Genomic DNA, 21017 nt, shown 5'->3' on the forward strand with positions numbered 1-21017 from the left:
AAAAAAAAAGGCATCTCTAACCTCCACCCCCACTCATTTAGTGCTGAGCTTTGGTAATTAGTAACAAAAAGCAGTTACTGCCTTTTCAAAGTGTCACTGGTGGTGAAGTTGTCAACATGTAATTGCACATCATTAAAGTTAAATTAGCTGTGACATGTGTCATACAGACTGTTGTATAAAATAGTTGCTTCATCTGAAAGTCTTTTTAACAATACTTCATTTATATGTATGAAGGTATGCATATATACACATATATATATGCACTTATCCATCTAAATTTTCATTTTACCTTAAACACATATAATTTTTAACTTTAATGTTTATGGTACCTTCAGGATATTATGGAAATATGCCTCCTTGTTTCTTGTTCTGTTTCTCAGTAAATAATATAATCCATCATATGCAAATTCTTATATTTAATGTTTTCTACTGAAATTATATTTTTCTGAAATAAATACCTACCAGGCATTATATTAGGAACAACAAGGCTTAATCAATTGAGGTTTTTGGCACACACAAAAAAATAATAATTAGAAAAAAAACAGCATACCTACAAAATATATTTTGTATATTTTAGAAGTTACCTTAATGTTCTTTTGTACTGTTTAACTTAAAAATGAGGAGAATGAATAATAAAGGTTATATAATTTATGAATAATATCAAAGGGATGATTAGTGAGAGACTTTAAAATTACTTCATGTACTTATGTAGCATGAATATAGAAATAATTGTAAATACCTCGTAACTATGTTGTACACATTCAGTCTTTGCTATTTAAATGTTCTTTCATTTATCTCATAATAATTTAAATATTTATGGTACATACTTGGTCATCCCGATGAATAAAAAGAACAATTTGGAGGACTCATGTAATCTATAATTTTGAAAGATTAAAATTTGCACATCGTCCCTATACTTCTGCTACTTGCTAAAGCTTGGCTAAATATATCCTGGCAGACACAAAATAAAATAAAGTGGCCCTGAATTCAAGAACTCACGTTCTTTTGAGACCTGAGATGAAAACCCAAGATACAGTGTTGTTGAGAAAAAATTAGAAGTCGGAGTGAGGGATACATTTCAATCCTATCTCTATGACCTGAGGCCAGCTACTTATCTTTTTATGAATCTCATATTACTCTTTATAGCTGTAAATGTTAAATGAGATTATAACTTTTCCAAAGCTTCTTTCACTGCCTCAAACATGGTAATTGCAAGACTTAGCTCCCTTCCCTTTTTCTAGATGGCAGAAAATAGATGACAAATGGAAAATTATAAAGAAATTTTAAGACTTTCATACCAGTTTGAAACTTTTCACTATAACTTCACAAGACTGTCTCTCCATTCAAAAGACTGAATCATAAGAAAAGTTTGCAAAGAGATGTAGTCAACCTGCTCTGTATTCAGAATAATTGGAATTCTGACTGGTTTATAGTGGTAATTTTTACCCAGCCAAAGCCTAATAATCTCCAGAAATAGGCAGAAGCTTTCTATTTTGAAGTGTAATCTAGAGTATAATTCATATTTTAAAAGTCACACCAATTTACACCATAGGCAAACAGGTAGGGTCAAAGGAGAGCCACCAATTTTTTTTTTTAAATAAATAAAGGCTGTTCTAGAAATAAGCATAACTTTTCTCAAAATCAGTTTTTCTCAGTGCAAATACATAAGGGTTCATCTCATACTGCCTGTTTGTGTGTTTTTGTTTGTTTGCTCTTCTCAAGCATTTGGACATAACGAGTGTCCTGATCCAGGAATACCAATCAATGCACGGCGGTTTGGGGACAACTTTCAATTAGGAAGTTCAATTTCAGTTATTTGTGAAGAAGGATTTATTAAAACCCAGGGAACAGAAACAATTACGTGTATACTTATGGATGGAAAAGTAATGTGGAGTGGACCCATTCCAAGATGTGGAGGTAAGTGAAATAGCCAGGGAAAATTATAACCCCATCATAATTGTGCACTAAAACCCATCACAGGGAATGCACCATTTACCAGGACTATTGTAATCTTTATCATAAAATATTATTTAATAATGTACATTAGGCATATTTAGTGAATCAAATTACACTTAGTGTTTCATGTTAAAATAAATTTTTAGAAATCTTTTTAGAAGTCCCCTTTTAAGAAAGGAACTCTTACCAAAAGATATACTTTAATAAATGGTAAATCATGGTTGTATGTAGATATTCTCCTTATAGAGTTATAATTTAGTATGCTTTATAGTTTCTAGTCATCCTCTTTCATGGGATTTTAACTATTCACAGTTTAAACATTTAGTTTTCAAAAATGTGTTAATAACAGGGCACCTGGGTGGCTCAGTCGGTTGAGCATCAACTCTTGGTTTCAGCTCAGGTCACGAACTCAGGGTTGTGAGATCAAGCCCGGGCCAGGCTCCTTATTCAGTGGGAAGTTTGTCTGAGATTCTCTCTCTCTCTCTGCCCCTTCCTCCAGCACTCACTTGCTCTCTCTCTCTCTCTCAAATAAATAAATCTTAAAAAAAAAAAGTGTTAACAATGATTAATTGAAATAAATAAATTTATTCTAAAGCAATCATTATTTAAAATGTATAATTTTTGTGGGCATAGTTTGCTAAATACTTTTTTCCTTTGATTTGTTCAATAAGATATAGTTAAGAAAGTTCAGGACAATATATACATGTATGTAATATGTGTATGTGTTTGTGTGCAGTATGTGTGTATGCAATGTTTGAAAGTTTATATCTTTAAATACAGACACTCCTATAAAGTCACAAATTATATTGGAAAAGAAAAGATGATCCTACTTAAAATAAAATATATCAAATATAGTGTTTCAATTTAGAATCTTTAGGAATATGTGTATGGGGTGTGGAGCTTCAATTTAGAATTGTCACAATATGGGGTGCCGGGGTGGCTCAGTTAAACTTGTGCCTTCAGCTCAGGTCATGATCCCAGAGTCCTGGGATTGAGCCCCAAGTTGGGCTCCCTAATCACCAGGGAGCCAGCCTCTCCCACTGCTTCTCTTCTGCTGGTGTGAGTTCTTTCTCTCTGTCTCTCTTTCTGTCTCCCTTTCTCTCTCTCATGCTCACTCTAACCCTCTCTCTCTCAAATTAATAAAATCTTAAAAAAAAAAATTGTCACAATAAGAATTAACTTTCTGTATTGTGCTTTTCTCCTTCCACAGCAGTACCTAAGACTACATATGTTTTGGGTTTTTTTTGTTTTATTTTTTGTTTTGTTTTTTTTTAATTTATCAGAGAGAGGGGGGGGGAGACTCAGACAGAATGGCAGACAGAGGCAGAGGGAGAAGCAGGCTCCCTGCCGAGCAAAGAGCCCGATGTGGGACTCGATCCCCAGACGCTGGGATCATGACCTGAGCCGAAGGCAGCTGCTCAACCAACTGAGCCACCCAGGCGCCCCACTACATATGTTTTTTTATTTAAAGAGATATGGAAGAACTTTTACTAAGGAATAGATAGAGGAACCAGAGCCATGAAACCCTTTAATAGATCACCATGCAATAATTAGGTGATGATTTTTAAATAGTTTCTTCTTTTTCTTGCTTTCCCAATTTTTCTTTTTACCTGTATCCAAACTCTTAATGGAAACTTTTTTTGTCTTTTTTTTTTCAATTTCTAGGTGATAAACAGAGAATATTTAATATATAATTTTCAGAAATATAACAGACTTCATTGACTAATATAGCCATTACCTATAAATGCTGCCATTCATTGAGTTGAACATTTTCAAAATGTCCTGTAATGAACTAACCCAGACCATGCAATTATGTTTTCCTATTATCCCCTTCAATTAGCACTTCCCTCCTCTACTAATCACTTTCTCATTTGTAGTATCAGGGGGCTGAACTAGATGACTTCATGGGTTTTTTTCCAAACCCCAAATGTTATGGGCTACCCTGGCCATAGTTATGACTGTGCTATTATGTTATAATAATAATAATAATAATAATGGAGTTGCACAGTAAAGGCGGAAATAAAAAAAAAGAAAAATGTAATGTTCATTTTTTTCCCCCATTATACTTTGCCCCTGAGCTCACTAATTTTTTTTTAATCATAGTTCCTGACCCGAATTTGGGGAGTCCGTCAGGAAAGCCTACATCAGTATTTGAAAGAAAGTAAGAGATGGGAGAAATTTTGCTTCGGGCAGAGGAAAGGTTACTGGTTTGATGTGCTGGATGGAGGAGGATAGAGGGTCAGGGGTTCGATGAATAACCAGAGGGGCACAGAGCATGGCCTGCTTTGTAAATGATGTTAAATGGATTAAAATTATCCTGTGACCAGCAGAAAGCCATTCCAGCTCAGAAGTGACATGCTCTTGCCTCTCCCCTGGGAGTTGTATACAGTCCCATGGACAGATGCAGAGACCTTTTCTGAGGCACTGTTGAATCTGGTTGGATCCTCCCCTGCCTAATTTGGGTGTTGGTTTAGAAGCAGCTTGTTTCCTAGCTGAATGGGGAGGTGAAAATAAACTGGACATCAACAAATCATTTTGTTGATTTAGCTCTGAAGGGATCCTAAAGAGAGCTTTGTGAAGTTTCTAAAGGAAAAGATTTCTTTTTCTTTTTTTTTTTTCTTTTTTTCTTTTTGGATGTGTGAGTGAAGTTACATATACTTGGCTCACCTGCCAGTTTCTGGATTTAATTTCAATGTGGGAACTGGTTCCTTAGCTAAGGATAAGGTTAGAGATGGGGAAGGCAGAATCGGAGTGGGCTGGAAGCCATCTTACAGTGGGGCTTGTCAGGTCACCTGTTATCTCCCAGGCCATGTTGCAAGGCAGTTTCCATCCAATAAAGCAGACCATTGTCAACTCCCATATAACTCACTCTGGCGAGTTTAATTTCTGAGGCTCTAAGTAAGGTTTGTAAGGATTTCCTTTAGTTTTAGTTTTGCCTCAGTTCTGCTTAGACATAAACAACAAAAGCCTGAGACTAGCTGAGGAAAGCTGCTGCTGCTTCTTCTTCACTAATGTGTTCTTTTGGGGTTGTTGTTGTGATGGGTCCAAAATCAAAGGAGCGAGACTGATACAAAGCGAAGTTCAAGCAAAGCTTTATTTTGCGCCAAGCATTGAGAATCAAACCCACAGGTCGGGGCCGCCTCTTACAGAGAGGGTGACCCCTCCCTACCTTACCAACTAACTTTTAAAGGGCAAGGGCCATGTGGTTGAGCCTGGCCACACACAGGTGGCCAATGAGATTGCAACACACAGAGAAAGCTGCATAGTCATGCTAGGTCATGCACAAGTGACCAATTGAATCACAATTTACCCTATAGTAGATATTTGAACTAGCCTATCACCTTGATCAGAATTGCACCCAAAAGGCAGGGCCCACACTCCTTGGTAGCTAGGGAGACAGTATGTGTGCCCCACTGATTGGATGTCTCCACCTGGCCTGACCTGCCCTTGTATTTGGGCTTTGTTACCTGGAACTGGTTTCCTGGAGTTGCTATTAAGTAAGTCCCCTGGCCGTCAGGGGGAGAGCGGTTTAAGTTTTACTGCATAAACAACAAAATGACTGTTCAACCAGGATGGAGCCGCTTTGGCTAAATAGGCCCTTATAGTTGATCTGTTTTTAAACACCCTTCTCCCTCCACCATGCCCCAAGCTGCCAACAGCCATTCCCACTGACACGCACAAAAACCTATGTCTGAAAGCCCTCTCTGCCTGTCTTCTTTGTCCTTTAGACTTCCATACTTTGACAGAAAAGTTTTGCTTATTATTTATTGAAATTTCTCTTTTAGGGCACTATCACAGCCTACAATTTAGGCTTCATGTTTTAGCTAATTTTTTTTATCATTATATTAAATATTTGATATGGATAAAATACATACATGCATATGTTCTGATTAATACAGATAACTATTTATATTTTAGTCCATTAACATTAAACCTTACCAAATTACATGCATTGTTAAAAGTTACTCGGATGTATGGATTGCTGTGTTAAAATTAGAAAGTGGTAGTTGTTTGTTTCAATCAGGATTTATAGAGCAAAGGAAGTCAGTATAAAGTGTTTCAATAACAAAACACAAAGCTTTAACCTCTAAAGATTTTCCTCTCCCTCCACACCCCACCCCCGTCTACTTCAGTTGTTTAGAAGGTTAGGTACATTGACAAATTAGTAATTCACCCACATCAACCAGTCTTCAACCCTAAAACTGTGGAAAATCTTTGAAAAAAAAATGAAAGGAAATGTTTTGTCAGTCTTGGTCCTTGAATAAGGATTGGTGAGAGGAAAGAGAGAAATGAGATCATAATTTGTTGCAGTTCTATGATCCCAGAGCTGAACTTGGATTCATTTCAGGTAGCTTAAATGCAATTGTTGAACAGAATTGGGTTATACATTTTATTCACTGACCTGAAGTTCACCACTGATGCATTAACTAAGGATAGATTTAGGCTATCTTCGTGAAAATTTGAACCTCTTTCTCTAGAATGGGTTGATCAAATTTCCTCATGAGGAAGAAAGATTAGAGGCAATCTAAAGCCTTGCCGTCTCTCAGTTTTGCTAATGGAAAACAAACTACTATAATTACTATAATCAGCATTGAAATCATTCCCTTTGAATTCCACAAACTGTTCCCCTAACTCAATTTAGTGACGATCAATGACTTCTTCACTTACACTTAGACTGTCACCTGAATATAACTGGCTGTATGTAGGGCCAGTCTCTGCATGGTGTCTCCTTCAAAGATATATCCTACAGCCATGAATAGTGTAGATGGTTATCATAGGTCTACTTTAATGGTCTGACATAGGGATTTTCATGATGTGCCATGAAAGCTTCCTAAAAATCCTCTTCCTCTGTCTCCACCAGTTTCCCACTCGTAATAGCTGCATAAAAACTCTCCCTCTTTTGCCCTGTGGTCCCCTTAAGACCCCTCTTGGCCTCACATTCATTTATTTTTCCACATAGCCCAAACCCCTGTTGGGTACCTGTGAGCCTCCTCACTGAATTCAACCCTCAGGAAGTGCAGTTTTCTTTTCAGAATATTTTCTCTTGGATTTTCTTCTTTCCATACTCTCTTTCTTTCTCCTAACATGATCAGAATTTCTCTCAGGGGCCCCTGAGGGCATTGTGAGGCTTACTCTGTTTCCTTCAAAGTCCTTTCTTTCTACCAGCCTAGGTGCTTATAAATTTAGAAAAGGGGGAAAAGGAGCTCAACATTACTGTGTTTGGATTTATTTCTCTCTTCACCTGGATGCATGAAAGTATCTTCTGAAATATGGGTCCGATGTTGCTTTGCCTTCATTCTTTTTCTCAAGGGAGTACTGTGTAACTAGATTTCCTTCACTGTACAAAGCAATGCAAACTGGAGCCATCCCTAAAACTCAAATCCTAGAATACTTTTTCTCAGTAAAATCCCAGAACATTTCTAGTTTCTGGAATGTTCCTTGTGAACATTCTGAATATTCTGCTATATAGAAGACAAAATTCAAGGTATAATATTTGAATCAGAGAGGTTTCCTTATTGGGCTTTGGGAAACTCCCTGGTCTCTGGCCACCATATTCTGCTGGTCCAAATGCCAGCTCCAAAATGTTGAAACATGCCTGCCTTATTGTCTGTACCTCAAATGATCTGAGCATCATTGGATTCATGAGTCCCAGGGTCCCTGTGTGACTCAGCTGGTTAAGTGTCTGCCTTCGGCTCAGGTCATGATCTCAACTACCTGGAATTGAGCCCCACTTCAGCTCCATGCTCAGTGAGGAGTCTGCTTCTCCTTCTACCCCTCTCCCCCTGCTCGTGATCTCTCTCTCTCTTTCTCTCTCTCTCAAAAAAAAAAAAAAAAAAAAGAAACATATCTATATATAGATATACTATATAAATATATATATACTATATAGCTATATATATATATACTATATAGATTTATCTATCTATATATATAGAGGTAGATATATATAAATATATATACATGAGTTCATGAATCTCTGTAGAGGGTTCATGTGTGTGGTCATTTGGTCTACTGGCTGTAAGTCCACTATAACCTGAACTTGTAATATACAGGTGCTTCTGATCCTGCCATCTGTTCGTACTTTTCCCTAGTGGATGTCTTGTTTTTAACCATTTATAAAGAGATTACCACGTACCTAGGAAATGCCATTCTGGCGTTTGCACTCAGCTCAGATTCTTTTATATATTCATGTTCTCCAGGGTGGTGAGCCTGACTGCCATTAGATGGTGGTTTTGATGGATCTGTGTCCACAAATATTACCTAGTGCCCTTTGCTATAGATCATAAATGCAAATGCTTACAAGAGCAATGCAATAACAGAAGCAAATGAGATGGGCAACATAGGATAAGCTGCCCTCCTAAGGGCAAGGTATGATTTCTCACTTTTCATAGAGACATGATAAATATTTCTCTATTTAATATCAATAATAATAATAATAAATAATACAAGAATGATATCATTGACAACTGATGACATTATTCCCATTGGCCCTCACAGTTCCTTCATGCCCCCTAGAAAAGAACATTTTCCAAGAGGAAAATGGCTTGAACTGGTGATTACTAAGGTCACTTTAATTTGAAATCCAACAGTAGCAATCAATCCCTCAGGGAGTGTGCCAGGCCAATGGAGCAGGTCAGAAGATATATATCAACCTCTCCATTTTGAGAAAGGATTCCAGTGTCTCAGGAAATTGGGTGGCCTTTGGACTTACCCAAGAACCACTTTCCAGATAGCAATACCATGAAAAAGTGTTTTGAGTTCCTCCTTTTTTGTGAATTTGTGTAACTTATTTAAGTCCAATCCTCTAGCATCTAAAGAAGCTGGAACATCCTATTCCGTGAATAAAACACTCTCCCCAGTTTGTCATTTCAATCTAAACTAGTGTCTATAATGTCCTTTTGTCTTCTCATTGGTATTGTGCTCCTGTCTGATTCTTTTTCACCTTTGGCACTACATTTTCTTATTTCTAATAATTTAGCTGCTCATAGGGATCAGTTGTGTGGTATGATTGGATTCAGGTGGACTCAGGTACTATCCAAGTTATTCAGGAAGCATCAATCAATAAGAGAGATGTTTGCTTTTTTTTTTTTTTTTAAGAGTTAAGACATGAAAATTTTATGCAGTACAGTAAATAGAAAGCTTCCCAAATACCTTTCTAAGCCATCTCTTCCCCCATCCTCCCATTGGAGGGAATGGCTACATGTAAAAATCATCATCCCCACCACCATCATCTCTCTCTCTCATGCTTACAGTCACAGTCCTATCATCACTAAGCTGTTCTCCATCTTCCTATTTTCCCTGTCTCAGCCCCATGCCCTTGCTTACATGTATGTAGCCCCTTTCCTCCACGTTTAACCCTTAGACTAACACAAGACCTACTCATTCCACTGTGCTCTGTGCCCAGGAAAGATTAGTTCATCCCATTCTACTAACTTCAGTTGAGATTTTTTCTCCTCGGAAGGTTGTTAGATACAGTTCTCTACCTCATTATAAGAAATTATGCATTAGTTTAAAAAAATGAATAAGGAGAAAGATCGAGTTTTTGACATATCTTTTCAAGCTATTCTCTGGGTTGCATATCTACTTTATAAATGCCTGCTTCCGTATTTGCCAGTAATAAACCAGCAACTAAATCCCAAAAGATCTTGAAAAAGATACCATGCCATGAGACTTAGAATAAAACAAGAAAGTTCTCTTTCTAGGTGTCAAGAAGTGAGTGCTAAGTCATCTAGAGTTTTCTGTTTTAGAAAGCAAGACAGTTGGACATAAATTAAATCTCCTATCTTTGTTGCAGTCATAGAAAGAAACTGTTCCTGGGTATGAGGATTTATTATTCATTGGTGAATGTCACTTTTTTAAAGCTACTGAACTCGACTCTTATAGACTGAAAGATGAGAAGGATTTATTTACAGACCAAAAATGAAAGTTGGGTGAAAATGTATTCAATATTTTGTTATAAGTACATACCATTTACTTTTAAAGATCTAATGTTTCTTAATACTTTAAAATTATAATTATTTAACTATTTATGGAAAAATAAGTTAAACATTCTAAAAATTGTATGCTTTATTAAATTTCATTTTATTAAATGTATGACTCAGATTCATTTTAGGTTTTCTTCCTGGTTTCTCCTCACCTCAATGATCTCTGTATGTTTCAGAGCTAGGACTTGAATATTTTCCCCCTCTCTATTTCTACTCATTCTATGGGTAATTGTCACCCAGTCTCTTACATTAAATAATATCTGTGTGCTGATGTCTCTCAAATTTACATCACCAGTCTAGTTCCTTGCCCTGAAGTCCAGAGTCTTACATTCAATTTCCTATTCAACATCTCCCCATAATGTTTAATAGGCATCTCAAACTTAACCTGTCCAAAAGTGATCTGCTCTCCCTCTGTCACTCCAAACTTGATACTGTCACAGACTTTCACCATCATCATTAATAGCACTCCATTCTTCCAGTAATTCAGACCAAAACTCTTGGAGTAATTTCTGATGCCTTTCTTTCTGTTATAACCATACACAGTCTATCAGGAAAAAAACATGTTAGTTCTACCTTTGAAATATATTCAGAACTCATCTAGTTCTTACTTCCTCCTCTGCTGACATCCTGGTCCCAGAAACCATCCTCTCTGCCCCAAATTACTATAAAAGCCTCCTAACTGGTCTCACTGTTTCTCCCCTTGTCCCTATTCAGTTCTGTAGAAATAATTTGTTGTCCCAGTCACCTGTGCCCATTGATTAATATCTTCTTAGTCATTTCTCCACTGGGACTCAGAAGGGTTCTGATGCATGTACACTATCTGTATTTCTCTTTATTTTTACCTGGGTTTTATCTCCCCTGCTCTCTCTGCTATAGCTAGCAATGTCCTCTTTGATCTAAAGCAATCCCTTCAACAAAAATGGAAATAGAATATTGGCCTTCTGGATTACATGGTCATGTTCTTGAATATAATTAGGATATAATGCATTCATTGGACTGCTTTATAGATAAAGAGGATTACATTTAATGAAATACACTGGAAGAGTCAGATGAATGCTATTGGCTCAAAGCTGTTGATTTAGTTAAGACACTAAGATAAGACTAACTGAAAGAGAAGTTCCCCTTCCTTGTGGAGACTCATAATATCCAATAATATTATAATTGTAACTTTCTGGGCTGACATGAAAAACTTTGGGAGCAAAATGACTGACAAAATATAGAGGAAAATTTTCTTATTGCTTTGGCATTGGTAACTTAGATACCCAGCTAAGGCGAAAAAAGTCTCAATACCCAATATATAAAATAATAACAATAATAAATTCAAGTCCAGATACCCCTTTCATGGCTAATTGTGTTCTAACTGATTCATCTCTCTCAATCATAATCTCAGGCACCCAACCTCCAATTTATATAAGCAGCAAAAAGAAAGGGAAATCAAGATCTAGATCTATCTACCTATCATCTGTCATCTACTTACCTGTCAATCTATCTGAAACCATTGAAGTCAAAGTTGTTCAGTTTTTCATTTATCTCCCTATAGGCAGGAGGATAATAGTCTTTTTCTCTGCAAGCCAACCTGAGGGGGAGGGCTTCAGAAGAATCCCTCATAGAGAATGGAGTTGTCTGGCAGAAAGAGGAATGAGAATCCCCAGGTAGATATTTGATTTTACAGTGTAGTAGTTGCTGATCTGTCTTCTGTGCTTATTGAGCAAGAGGAGGAAAATTGGTGAAAATTGACAGGTTGAAAAGAGGGAGAGCTGTTTAATTCAAACAATTTGGCAAGTCAGTGATGTGAATTTCCTATGCATCAAATGAATACCAAAGAAGGTACCTGAGCTTGACCACCAAGTGAAGGGAAGCCAACAACCTGAGACCATAAGGTAATACTTCCAGGGGTGGGAGTAAGGGGGTGACTGGAAAAGGTTGAGCTTCTCCCATATCACGGAATTATGCAGTGAGAAGTCACCCTTAACCTGCTCTTGGGCTTTCCAGAAGACTCATTTATTATCATGGAGAACAAACATTTTCCATATCCAACAAATGGAAAGCATTAGGGAAGAGTCAGGGGTAATGAGGGATACAGCAATAGCCAGGAAAGGACTGACAATACAATCTGTCCCATCTCAGCCCTAAAAGACCATAGGCAAGAAGACATAAAAAAAAGAAGAAGGAGATAAGATGGGGGAGACTATTCTAAATGCTGAAGTGAATAGAGGAATGAATCAGCAAGTACAAGTCCTCCATCAGCACACTCCTGCCCATTCTCCAAGCCTCTCAGCCAATGCTCAAGGAGGTACCTTGGGTAGATGTGTGGAGAGAAGAAGATAAAAAAAAAAATTTCGTTTTGGACTGGACCAAGTTTTTTTAGTCCTGAAAGTGAGGAAAAGATTAGAGGATCTGTTAAACATTTATTTAAGGAGATGGAGATTTGGCAGTACAGTTTTGAAGGCAATCATTGGAAGGAAGGAAGGAAGGAAGGAAGGAAGGAAGGGGGAAGGGAAGAAGGGAAGGAAAGAAGGAAGAGAGGGAGGGAGGGATGGAAGGAAAGAAGAAAAGAAGGGAGGAAGGAAGGCAGGTAGGCAGGCGGGAAGGAATAAAAGAAGGAAATGATAAAAAGAAACCCATTTCTGTTTTTGTTCCATCAATTTCAGAATGTACATAAAATGTGTACTCAAGCAAGAATTTCTTTGCCCTCAGCAGAGAACTCGATGCATAACCATGGCTAATTATTTTTCCTACCTCTTTAATGGGATATCTGAGAAAATTCCTTGAGTGAATGGGATAGGACTGAAGTCCCTGGAGAACTCTTTGGAGACAAGGCTGGATCAACATGCCTGATGAACTTTCTCTTTGAGGATAAGGGGTTTTCTCTTGAACTCAATTAGTCTCAAAGGATTGGAAACCCTTCTCATTCACAGACATTGCATTCTCTTTGGATGCAGTTCTTCTGAGGGAGCAATTAGAGTAACAGTCTGATGCATGGATCAGAATGTATTTGTGGTTCTCATTGAGAAAATGTGTATGCATCTAAAAATAGACCCCACTTTTAATACATGTTTATGTAGTATTAAATTCCATTCTCCTGGAGATCTACCATAGGGAAACTGATACAGTAACAATCTGCGGGGTTTTGCTCCCACTCTCTGCAGAGCTGAGTCTGGGAGAAGGGATGAAGGGGTTATGGAGATGAAAGAGGGCGCAGAGCTGTGATCATTTCTCTGTAACCCTGGCCCTTTAATTTGTGTGTTTCTGGCTTCCTCTTTTTATCCTAGATTCAGACCTGACACATTTCTCATAATTTTCTTTGAAAAATCATCCAGTGTGCTGAGGTTAAAGAGAGTCTGCGATTACTTACCACACCTATCCATAAAGCAAGTTCAAAAAGGAGGGACAAGGATAGAACCCTCCTTGTTTGATAATCCCTGAGATGATATCTGGATTTTATCATGCTCAGCTCCCCAGAAAGGCTATCTATCAGAAGGAATATTAGAATGTTCACTTTTTAAATTCACTTACAGCCAAACCCCTGAGATCAAACTCAGCTCTTCCCATCCCCAATTCCCCTCTGAGCACCTAACTGCCACTTCTCAGATGAAAGAGCATCTCCCACTGTGGAACACTAGAATTCCATAGCATTTTTATTCAAGGGAATTTTATCTGAATACAGTCTGAAGCACTTTTGACTCTTTCATACAGGTCTTAAAACATACTGGGTATTTTGAATTTGTCCCTTCTACTTAAAGTAACACAGAAATGAGTCAGCACTCCAACGCAAATTATTTATAACAGACTTTCTTCAGACCTTAGAAAAATAAAAATAGATAAATGAACTATGTCTACTTTATATTTATCAGGCATGCCCTCTTTTTATTGTTAAAAATGGGGGGGGGAGTGGTTTAAAGACAACAATCTGTATTTCACTAACAGATGCAAATCATGTCTTTATCTCAGGAACCTGAGATACTATTCAGGAGAATCTTGAAGCTACAGACCAGCCATATCTTAGGTTTTGTTAGTGTGGTCTATGGGCTAACAGCAGCAAAATGGCCTGTAAGGTCGGTGGGGGGTGGGGTGAGGGTTTGTTAACAGTGCAGCTTTCAGGATCCCACCTAATAACTACTAGAAGTGCATCCTGGAAATCTGCATTTTAGCAAGTTCCCAGATGCTCACTAAGGTTTAAAAGTCTTCAAAAGCAGTTATGACTGCATAAAACCAAAAAGTTCTCTCCTTCCTCCACAAACTATAAGCTTCCAAAACAAAGAACTACTTGACTTTCCCTCCTACTGGTTCGTGTATCTCACTTCCTGTCTCTGTTCTCTGTCCAATTCCTCTTATCTTCTATTCATTTTTTTTTTTTTAATTTAAATTTGCTTCTGACAAAATCACCTCCAAGAACTCTTTCCTAATGTCTCTAGGATGTTACCTGTGACTTCCCTGTGTTTCCAGACAGGCTATCAAGCTCAAGTGTGTACTTGTTCTGCATGTTAGCTATTCCTATATTCTGGGTAGAGTGTGTGTCTCTTGAGGGCAGAAAAAATGTCTTATAGGTTTATTTTTTTTAATTTCAGGACCTAGCAGAGTATCTTATATATAGCAGAAACTATATATGAGATGGATTAACAGAAGGAAATAAAACAAAGTTTTATTACATGCTCAAGGAGGCCCTAAAGAAATGAGCAAGACAGATTATGTACTTTTTGTGCAAAGATTCTTTGAGGAATTGACAGGACAAAGAAAAGCTTGGGAGCTTCAATTGGTATGAAATTCTAACGAGATTTTAGACCACAATAGTAAATCAGCAAATGAAATAACAAGGATTTTTTACTCAGTCTCCTTGGCTCTAAATTTCCCAATTCTGGTGTTAAGGATATCTCTCTACCTCCTGGTACAGGAAAGGTACCTTTCATGTGAGAGATTTATTTCCTGCTTTCAAAGGGACAGAGAAGGATCTGGATGCCCATTTTGTACAGGTTTTCTCTTAAGTAACATTTATTTAAAATAATCAATATGCAAAGTGGTCCATCTTAGGGAGGCTGGCCTTGGCCCCACCTATGCAAATTATTTAAATTTTTAAATTCTTATGTTTATGATGTTCTTATCTATAATAATAGTATGAAAGTGGCTGGATTTTTTTTTTTTTTTGAGCATTATATAAAATAATCCAAGCGACTTTTCACATAGTTCCTGGCACATGGGAAATATTCAATAAATGTTAATTGGTTAAAGTAATACAAATACCACAAATACCACATAGACACATACCTGACACACAATTCTTTACTGCATGACTGACATACAAATGAATAAATGATGAATACGTGAATGAATGAATGAATGAATGGGATTTTGAAAGTAGCTTGCCTGGTCTTGATCTTCTTTTTGTTTTGTATATATTCCAGTTTCCCTTATTCAGGCAAGCTTAGTTATTGTCTTTTACAGAACTCTGTTAAACTGTGTTGCCTTTATACCTGGAGGTACACAATGTTATTTCAGTTGTTAAATGTTTAAGTATTTATTACATTTTAATAGCTGCATATTCATTTTTAGGCATTTGGGGAAAAATATAAGTCCTACATAAGCACTATGATTTCACAGACATTTTTATTTAGAGTAAGTTTAAAAAAGTCATTGAAGTTAAAATATAAGTAATCTATTTAAGAAAATTATTAATTTAATGTAAGAAGTATATGGATATGACAAAGTTGTAAGGTTTAAGCCACTACCTTTTTATTCCTTTTACAGTTAAATTTCTCTTTATAAATTCAAATATTTGCTACTAATATTATTATTAGTGTCGAAGTTTTAGAATATACATGAGGTTCAGTGGGGTGAGGTTTGGAGCCCATGACCAAGAAAGAATTCTTGTGACATCTTTGGTGCAAAATAGTGGTTTATTAAAGCACAGGGACAGGACCCATGGGCATAAAGAGATGCTGCATTGGGCTTGTGAGGGGCAGTGGCTTATATACTGTGAGGTTAGGGGAGGTGAGGAAAAAGGGAGGTTTCAAAAGAACTTTCATATGCTGAAGAGGACCTACAAGATCCCTGAGGCCTTGAGGCCTTGAGGCCTTGCCATTATCAGGTTAAGATTGTTTATCCCCTCTAGCAAGGTATTAACATAAAATGGGAGATTCCTGGAAGAATGTCACACCTGTCCCACCCAGGAGTGAAAGGAAGATTGTAGGGTGTCAACTTCTGCTTTGGTCTCAGCTTGCCTTCTGTTCCCCTCAGTAGTTCTTTGTTCAAAAGCTCATGCTCTTTCTCTTTTTCCTGTATTCTATACTGCTTTCTGCTTTGGGCAGATTTCTACATCTCTTTTCTCTACATTTGACCTCGCCTTATTTTTTTCTTGCATTTTGGCCCCTCCATACTCTGCTGCTGTTGCTACACTATGGTTTGTCCCTGTGCACAATTCCCTGCCATGTGCCTGCTAGTCGCTGTGACCACCAGGCTTTTCCGACTGACCTCCACTGGAAGTCCTTTCAGAGAACAATCAGTAACCACATTTTTATGTTCTCCTTTGTTCTAAGGGCCCCTCCTAACTGCCTCCCTCACACTTCAGATGGAGGGACCAGCTAAAATGCTTCTGGGTACTTTACTTTTTAATACTTTATGGCCTATTACTCAGTTGTTAATTTTAGACTGATTACCTCTTTTAATGAGAATTAGACTGAAGTGCACAAATACTGTCTAAAACAATATGAGTCCATGACATATTAAGGATTTCTGTCAGAGATTTTCCATATTTCCGGGACCTTCTCTAAGATACTCTCTATTCTCTCTTTTAAAATATGGTAATTTAAGTGGCTATTATGCACATAATTTTATTTTTGAAATACATAATAACCCTACAGGAAACCTAATTATGAGTCATTGTAACAAAGAGGAGTAAATAATCCGCATGAAAATGGTCTCCTTTGAAAGCTTTTTAGGAAACAAAATTAAATTCTACGAAGGAAGAAAATCTAATTTTATATGACAGAGTTTTTTTGGGTTTATTTTTTGCATGCAAATAACAAATTTTGGCAATTTCACATAAAAATATTTTTCTTAACTGGATATTTGTAGTAATGTGTGATTCCTAGGCCAATTTATAAATATTTCCTATTCTGTTTGGGTTACATCAAATTATTTTAAAAATGCCAATGAATAAAAATAGTGTCTGGAGCAATAGCTTTTAAAAATTTTGCAAGGTAAAAGAGAAAGAAACAAGTATGCAACACAGAATATAAACACATGGGATAAAGTTTAAATGGAGCGATTTAGAGAAAATAAAAATACAACAGGGAATCATCAAGAATGGTTCTATTATGTTGGAAAGTTAATACAGTATACATTTGATCTTTTTCTTTTTTCTTTCCTGAATAATTTTCAGTAATTAAATACTCTTTGCTCCATTTTTGTTTTCCGTGTGTACTTCCTGAAGGTACAGAGTAGGCTAAGGTAGCTGGGCTGCAGAGTCAAGTAGGTAAGTTCAGAGTCTACACTAGAGTTGAAACTAGATTATGCAGTACCTTATTAGTCAACACAGAAAGAAGCCATTGAAGGGTATGGTCTGATTTGTGGTTGGAAGAAAAAAAATACTCTGGCTATAGCATGAAGGATAGTTAGTGTGGATGAAAAGACCAGTTAAAAGGGTCAGTCAGTAGGTCACCCGGGTGACTCAGTCAATGAAGCATCTGCCTTCAGCTCAGGTCATGATCTCAGGGTCCTAGAATCGAGTCTCACATGAGGTCCTCTGCTCAGTGGGAGTCAGCTTCTCCTTCTCATTCTCCCTCCCTTCCCCTCCCTTCAAATAAATAAACAAAATCTTTAAAAAAAAAAAAAAAAAGGAAAGATGAGTTAGGAAGGTTTGTTGAAAGGATGAGATAATGATATGATAATTTAAACTAAGATGGTGGCTATAGAGATGGAGAAACAAGAGTGACCTTGAGGATGGCCTGGATATGGGATTACATGAAAAAGATTATGGAAATATGAAAGATACTTACCTCTAGCTTCCTGGTTTATGTAACTCCATGGTTGGTGATTTCATTTACCAATACTGGGAAATAATGGGAGAAGACCCATTTTGAGGTCCTGTTTTGTAAAAAAATAACTGGAAAGTACTTTTAAAATTTAGTAAGCCTTGTGAGCTTTGGGGAGTTGCTCTTCTCTGGACTTGGTTTATTCATCTCCAAAATGAGGTGTTTACACCAAAAGACCTAATCAGTACCTACTGGAATTACAATGTTGTCATTACGATTTCAATTGTGTGTATATTTAGAGAAAAGCAGAAAATTATATATTGGAAGCGATAAGCTGAAGATTTGAATCTAATGTTAAAGGAAAAGGGATCAAAATAGATGTCTAGGAAAGGGAATGGTATAATGAAACTGTAATTTGAAGGATATTATTCTGACAGCTGGACTGAAGCAGGAGACAAATCAACGGATGGGAAATCAGAAAAGAGGCTGAATCAATGAAAGCCCAAATTGTAGTAGGAACTCTAGAATAAGGAAGATTAGAGTTTTAGACAGTGTGTAGAATGAATTAGCAGTATCTGCTAATGTAAGTCAGAAAATAAAAGAGAGAAACTAAAACTGACAATTTACATTGTTTTCAAGCCTTGAGAATGAAAATGGAGACACAAGAATGCATGTAAGGGATATTTTAGGACACTTGAAGATGATTAGTTTATCTGACATGCTGTGTGTTTAGCAAAGCCATATTTCAGAAAGTAAATTACTCTTTCTAAGGAAAATTGTCACTCAGTAATAGGACCAGATGTAGCTTTACCTTCAAAACATTATTAAATAACATTTTAAAAGTACGTGCAGAAATTCATTTAAAAATTATAGTTGGTACAAATAATAATCTCTACTACTTATTCTAAAACTTCTGTTCTTACTTGTTCTCTGATTTCATATTTTCAGCTCCATGTGGTGGCCATTTTTCAGCTCCCAGTGGATTGATTCTCTCCCCAGGATGGCCAGGATACTACAAAGACTCCTTGAATTGTGAGTGGGTGATTGAAGCTGAACCTGGACACTCTATCAAAATTACATTTGAAAGGTCTCTACAAATATTTTTCTACCTTAAAAAAACTACAGATTATCTAAAAGAATAGTTGACATTATCCATTTTATTTACCAAATCAATGTATAATTTTAATGCAATAGTTGATTTCTGTGCCTTGAATGTTTCAGTTTGTCCCTTTTAACCTTTCAGGCTGCTTTCAAGTTAATTTTCTATTTGTTTAATGTTCTGTCAGTACTATGGAGATATGCAAAATGGACCTTTTTTGCTTTATATGCGTATGCTTTATATACATATATGCACTACTGAGATAAGAACATGTGACCTTTAACTTAATGAGTTTACTTGTCCTGATTTTAAAGGGCCTGTGTGTTCTGCTGTATTTTGAATGGCAAAGTGCTGTAAACACATTTGCATTTAGACTGTAATACAGCCTAAAACACTTAAGCACACCACCTGCATATCTATACCCTCAAGTCCTTCAGAAAAATGGCTATGTCAAATTAATGTGTGTTAATGATTGGCCAGTTGATCATTTTTTTCCTAGGAAAAATAGTTTTGTCATCAAATAATCTATGCCATGAAAGATTACAATATTAAATATTAAAAAGACTGAAGCTTCCGGTCTGTGATTGGATCACTATTTACAAATTGAAGTGGAAGTATGTATATAATTTCCCAATTAAATTGTCAACTCCCATCGTCTTTCAGTCCCTTTATTTTAAAAAAGGAAACTTTGTAAGCATTATATTCACATAGAAAATATAAACATAGCAGAATTATACTGATGATTGAATTTTATAAATATAACATGATCCTTCCCTAATTCACAAGTTCTTCATTGAATTAATCTATTCATACTAGTGTTAAAACTCGAGAAGAAAACAAATTCTATTTGACAGCTGTAAAGTATTAAACATTTCACATGAGACCATCCTACCTTACTGTGGCCTATACAACTTTACTACAACTGAATTAGTTTGCTATGGCTGTCTAATAAGATACCACAGACCAAGTGGCTTAACCAACAGAAATCTATTTCCTCACAGTTCAGGAGGTTGGATGTCTGAGATCAAGGTGTCAGCAGGGTTGTTTCTTCTGAGGCCTTTTTCCTTGACTTATAGTTGGCTGTCTTCTCCCTATATCTTCACCTGGTCTTCTCTCAGTGTATGTCTGTTGCTGAATTTTCTCTTCTTATAAGGAGATCAGTCATGCTGGACCACCTGTATGTTCTCATTTTACCTTAATTATATCTTTAAAGGACACGTCTCTAAATATAGGCACATTCTGTGGTACTATGGGTTAGGACTTCACATATGAATTTTAAAGGGATATAATTCAGCCCATAACAATGACTTACACATTTTTTTTAAGTTTATATTTAGAATACTTTGGCAGAGTTTTTGTTATGATGTTGAAATCATACCCTTTATTCAATGATATAGCCTGTGTTGCCATAGCAATTTTAGTGAAAAGCATATGATGTATTCAGAATAAAATCTTCATCAAATAACAGTGTTCCATGAATGTGGGACCCAAATTAACCAAACTTACTTTAATTCTATTTGGTTTGGATTATGTAATATAACATAATAATATTGATTATATCATTTAATAATTTTAAACATTATATTTATTCATGTCAATGAGAAATTTATTGCATATTTAATTTGTTAAATTTAGTATTACACTTGAAGGATTAGCATATTTTCCTATCGTAACTGATTCATCTTAAATAAGTACATTATTATAGGTACAAGTACATAATTTTAATACTTCCTGTTTGGGACATAACATTATTCTGTATGAGATATTATGATGTTAAGACAATTGAAAATGTTATTACACTCCCATACTTTATAACATCTGTCACCCATATATTTCTTACCATATCATTACCCTTCAATATCTAAATAAAATTACTTGAGCCTCATCTTATATGCAGAGGAAAGTGTGGGCTCTCCTTAAATTTCAGAACTTCTGGGCTGCATTTGTTTACTTCTGGCTCTGAAATCCTACTCTTAGCCTCATCTCAGTTGTGAGCTCTGGAGGCTGCTA

General features: G+C 36.5%; 1 protein-coding gene across 1 annotated transcript in view; it reads left to right on the forward strand.

Annotated features, from left to right (window-relative positions):
• CSMD3 (CUB and Sushi multiple domains 3) overlaps positions 1–21017 on the forward strand; it is a 1253935-nt gene that overhangs the window by 814336 nt on the left and 418582 nt on the right. Inside the window, exons 16-17 of the mRNA XM_044245069.1 lie at positions 1723–1917; positions 18857–18995. Coding sequence (XP_044101004.1) covers positions 1723–1917; positions 18857–18995 — 334 coding nt within the window. The remainder of the gene's footprint in view (positions 1–1722; positions 1918–18856; positions 18996–21017) is intronic.

This window comes from Neovison vison, chromosome 4 (genome assembly GCF_020171115.1).
Source record: "Neovison vison isolate M4711 chromosome 4, ASM_NN_V1, whole genome shotgun sequence".
Classification (NCBI taxonomy): domain Eukaryota; kingdom Metazoa; phylum Chordata; class Mammalia; order Carnivora; family Mustelidae; genus Neogale; species Neogale vison.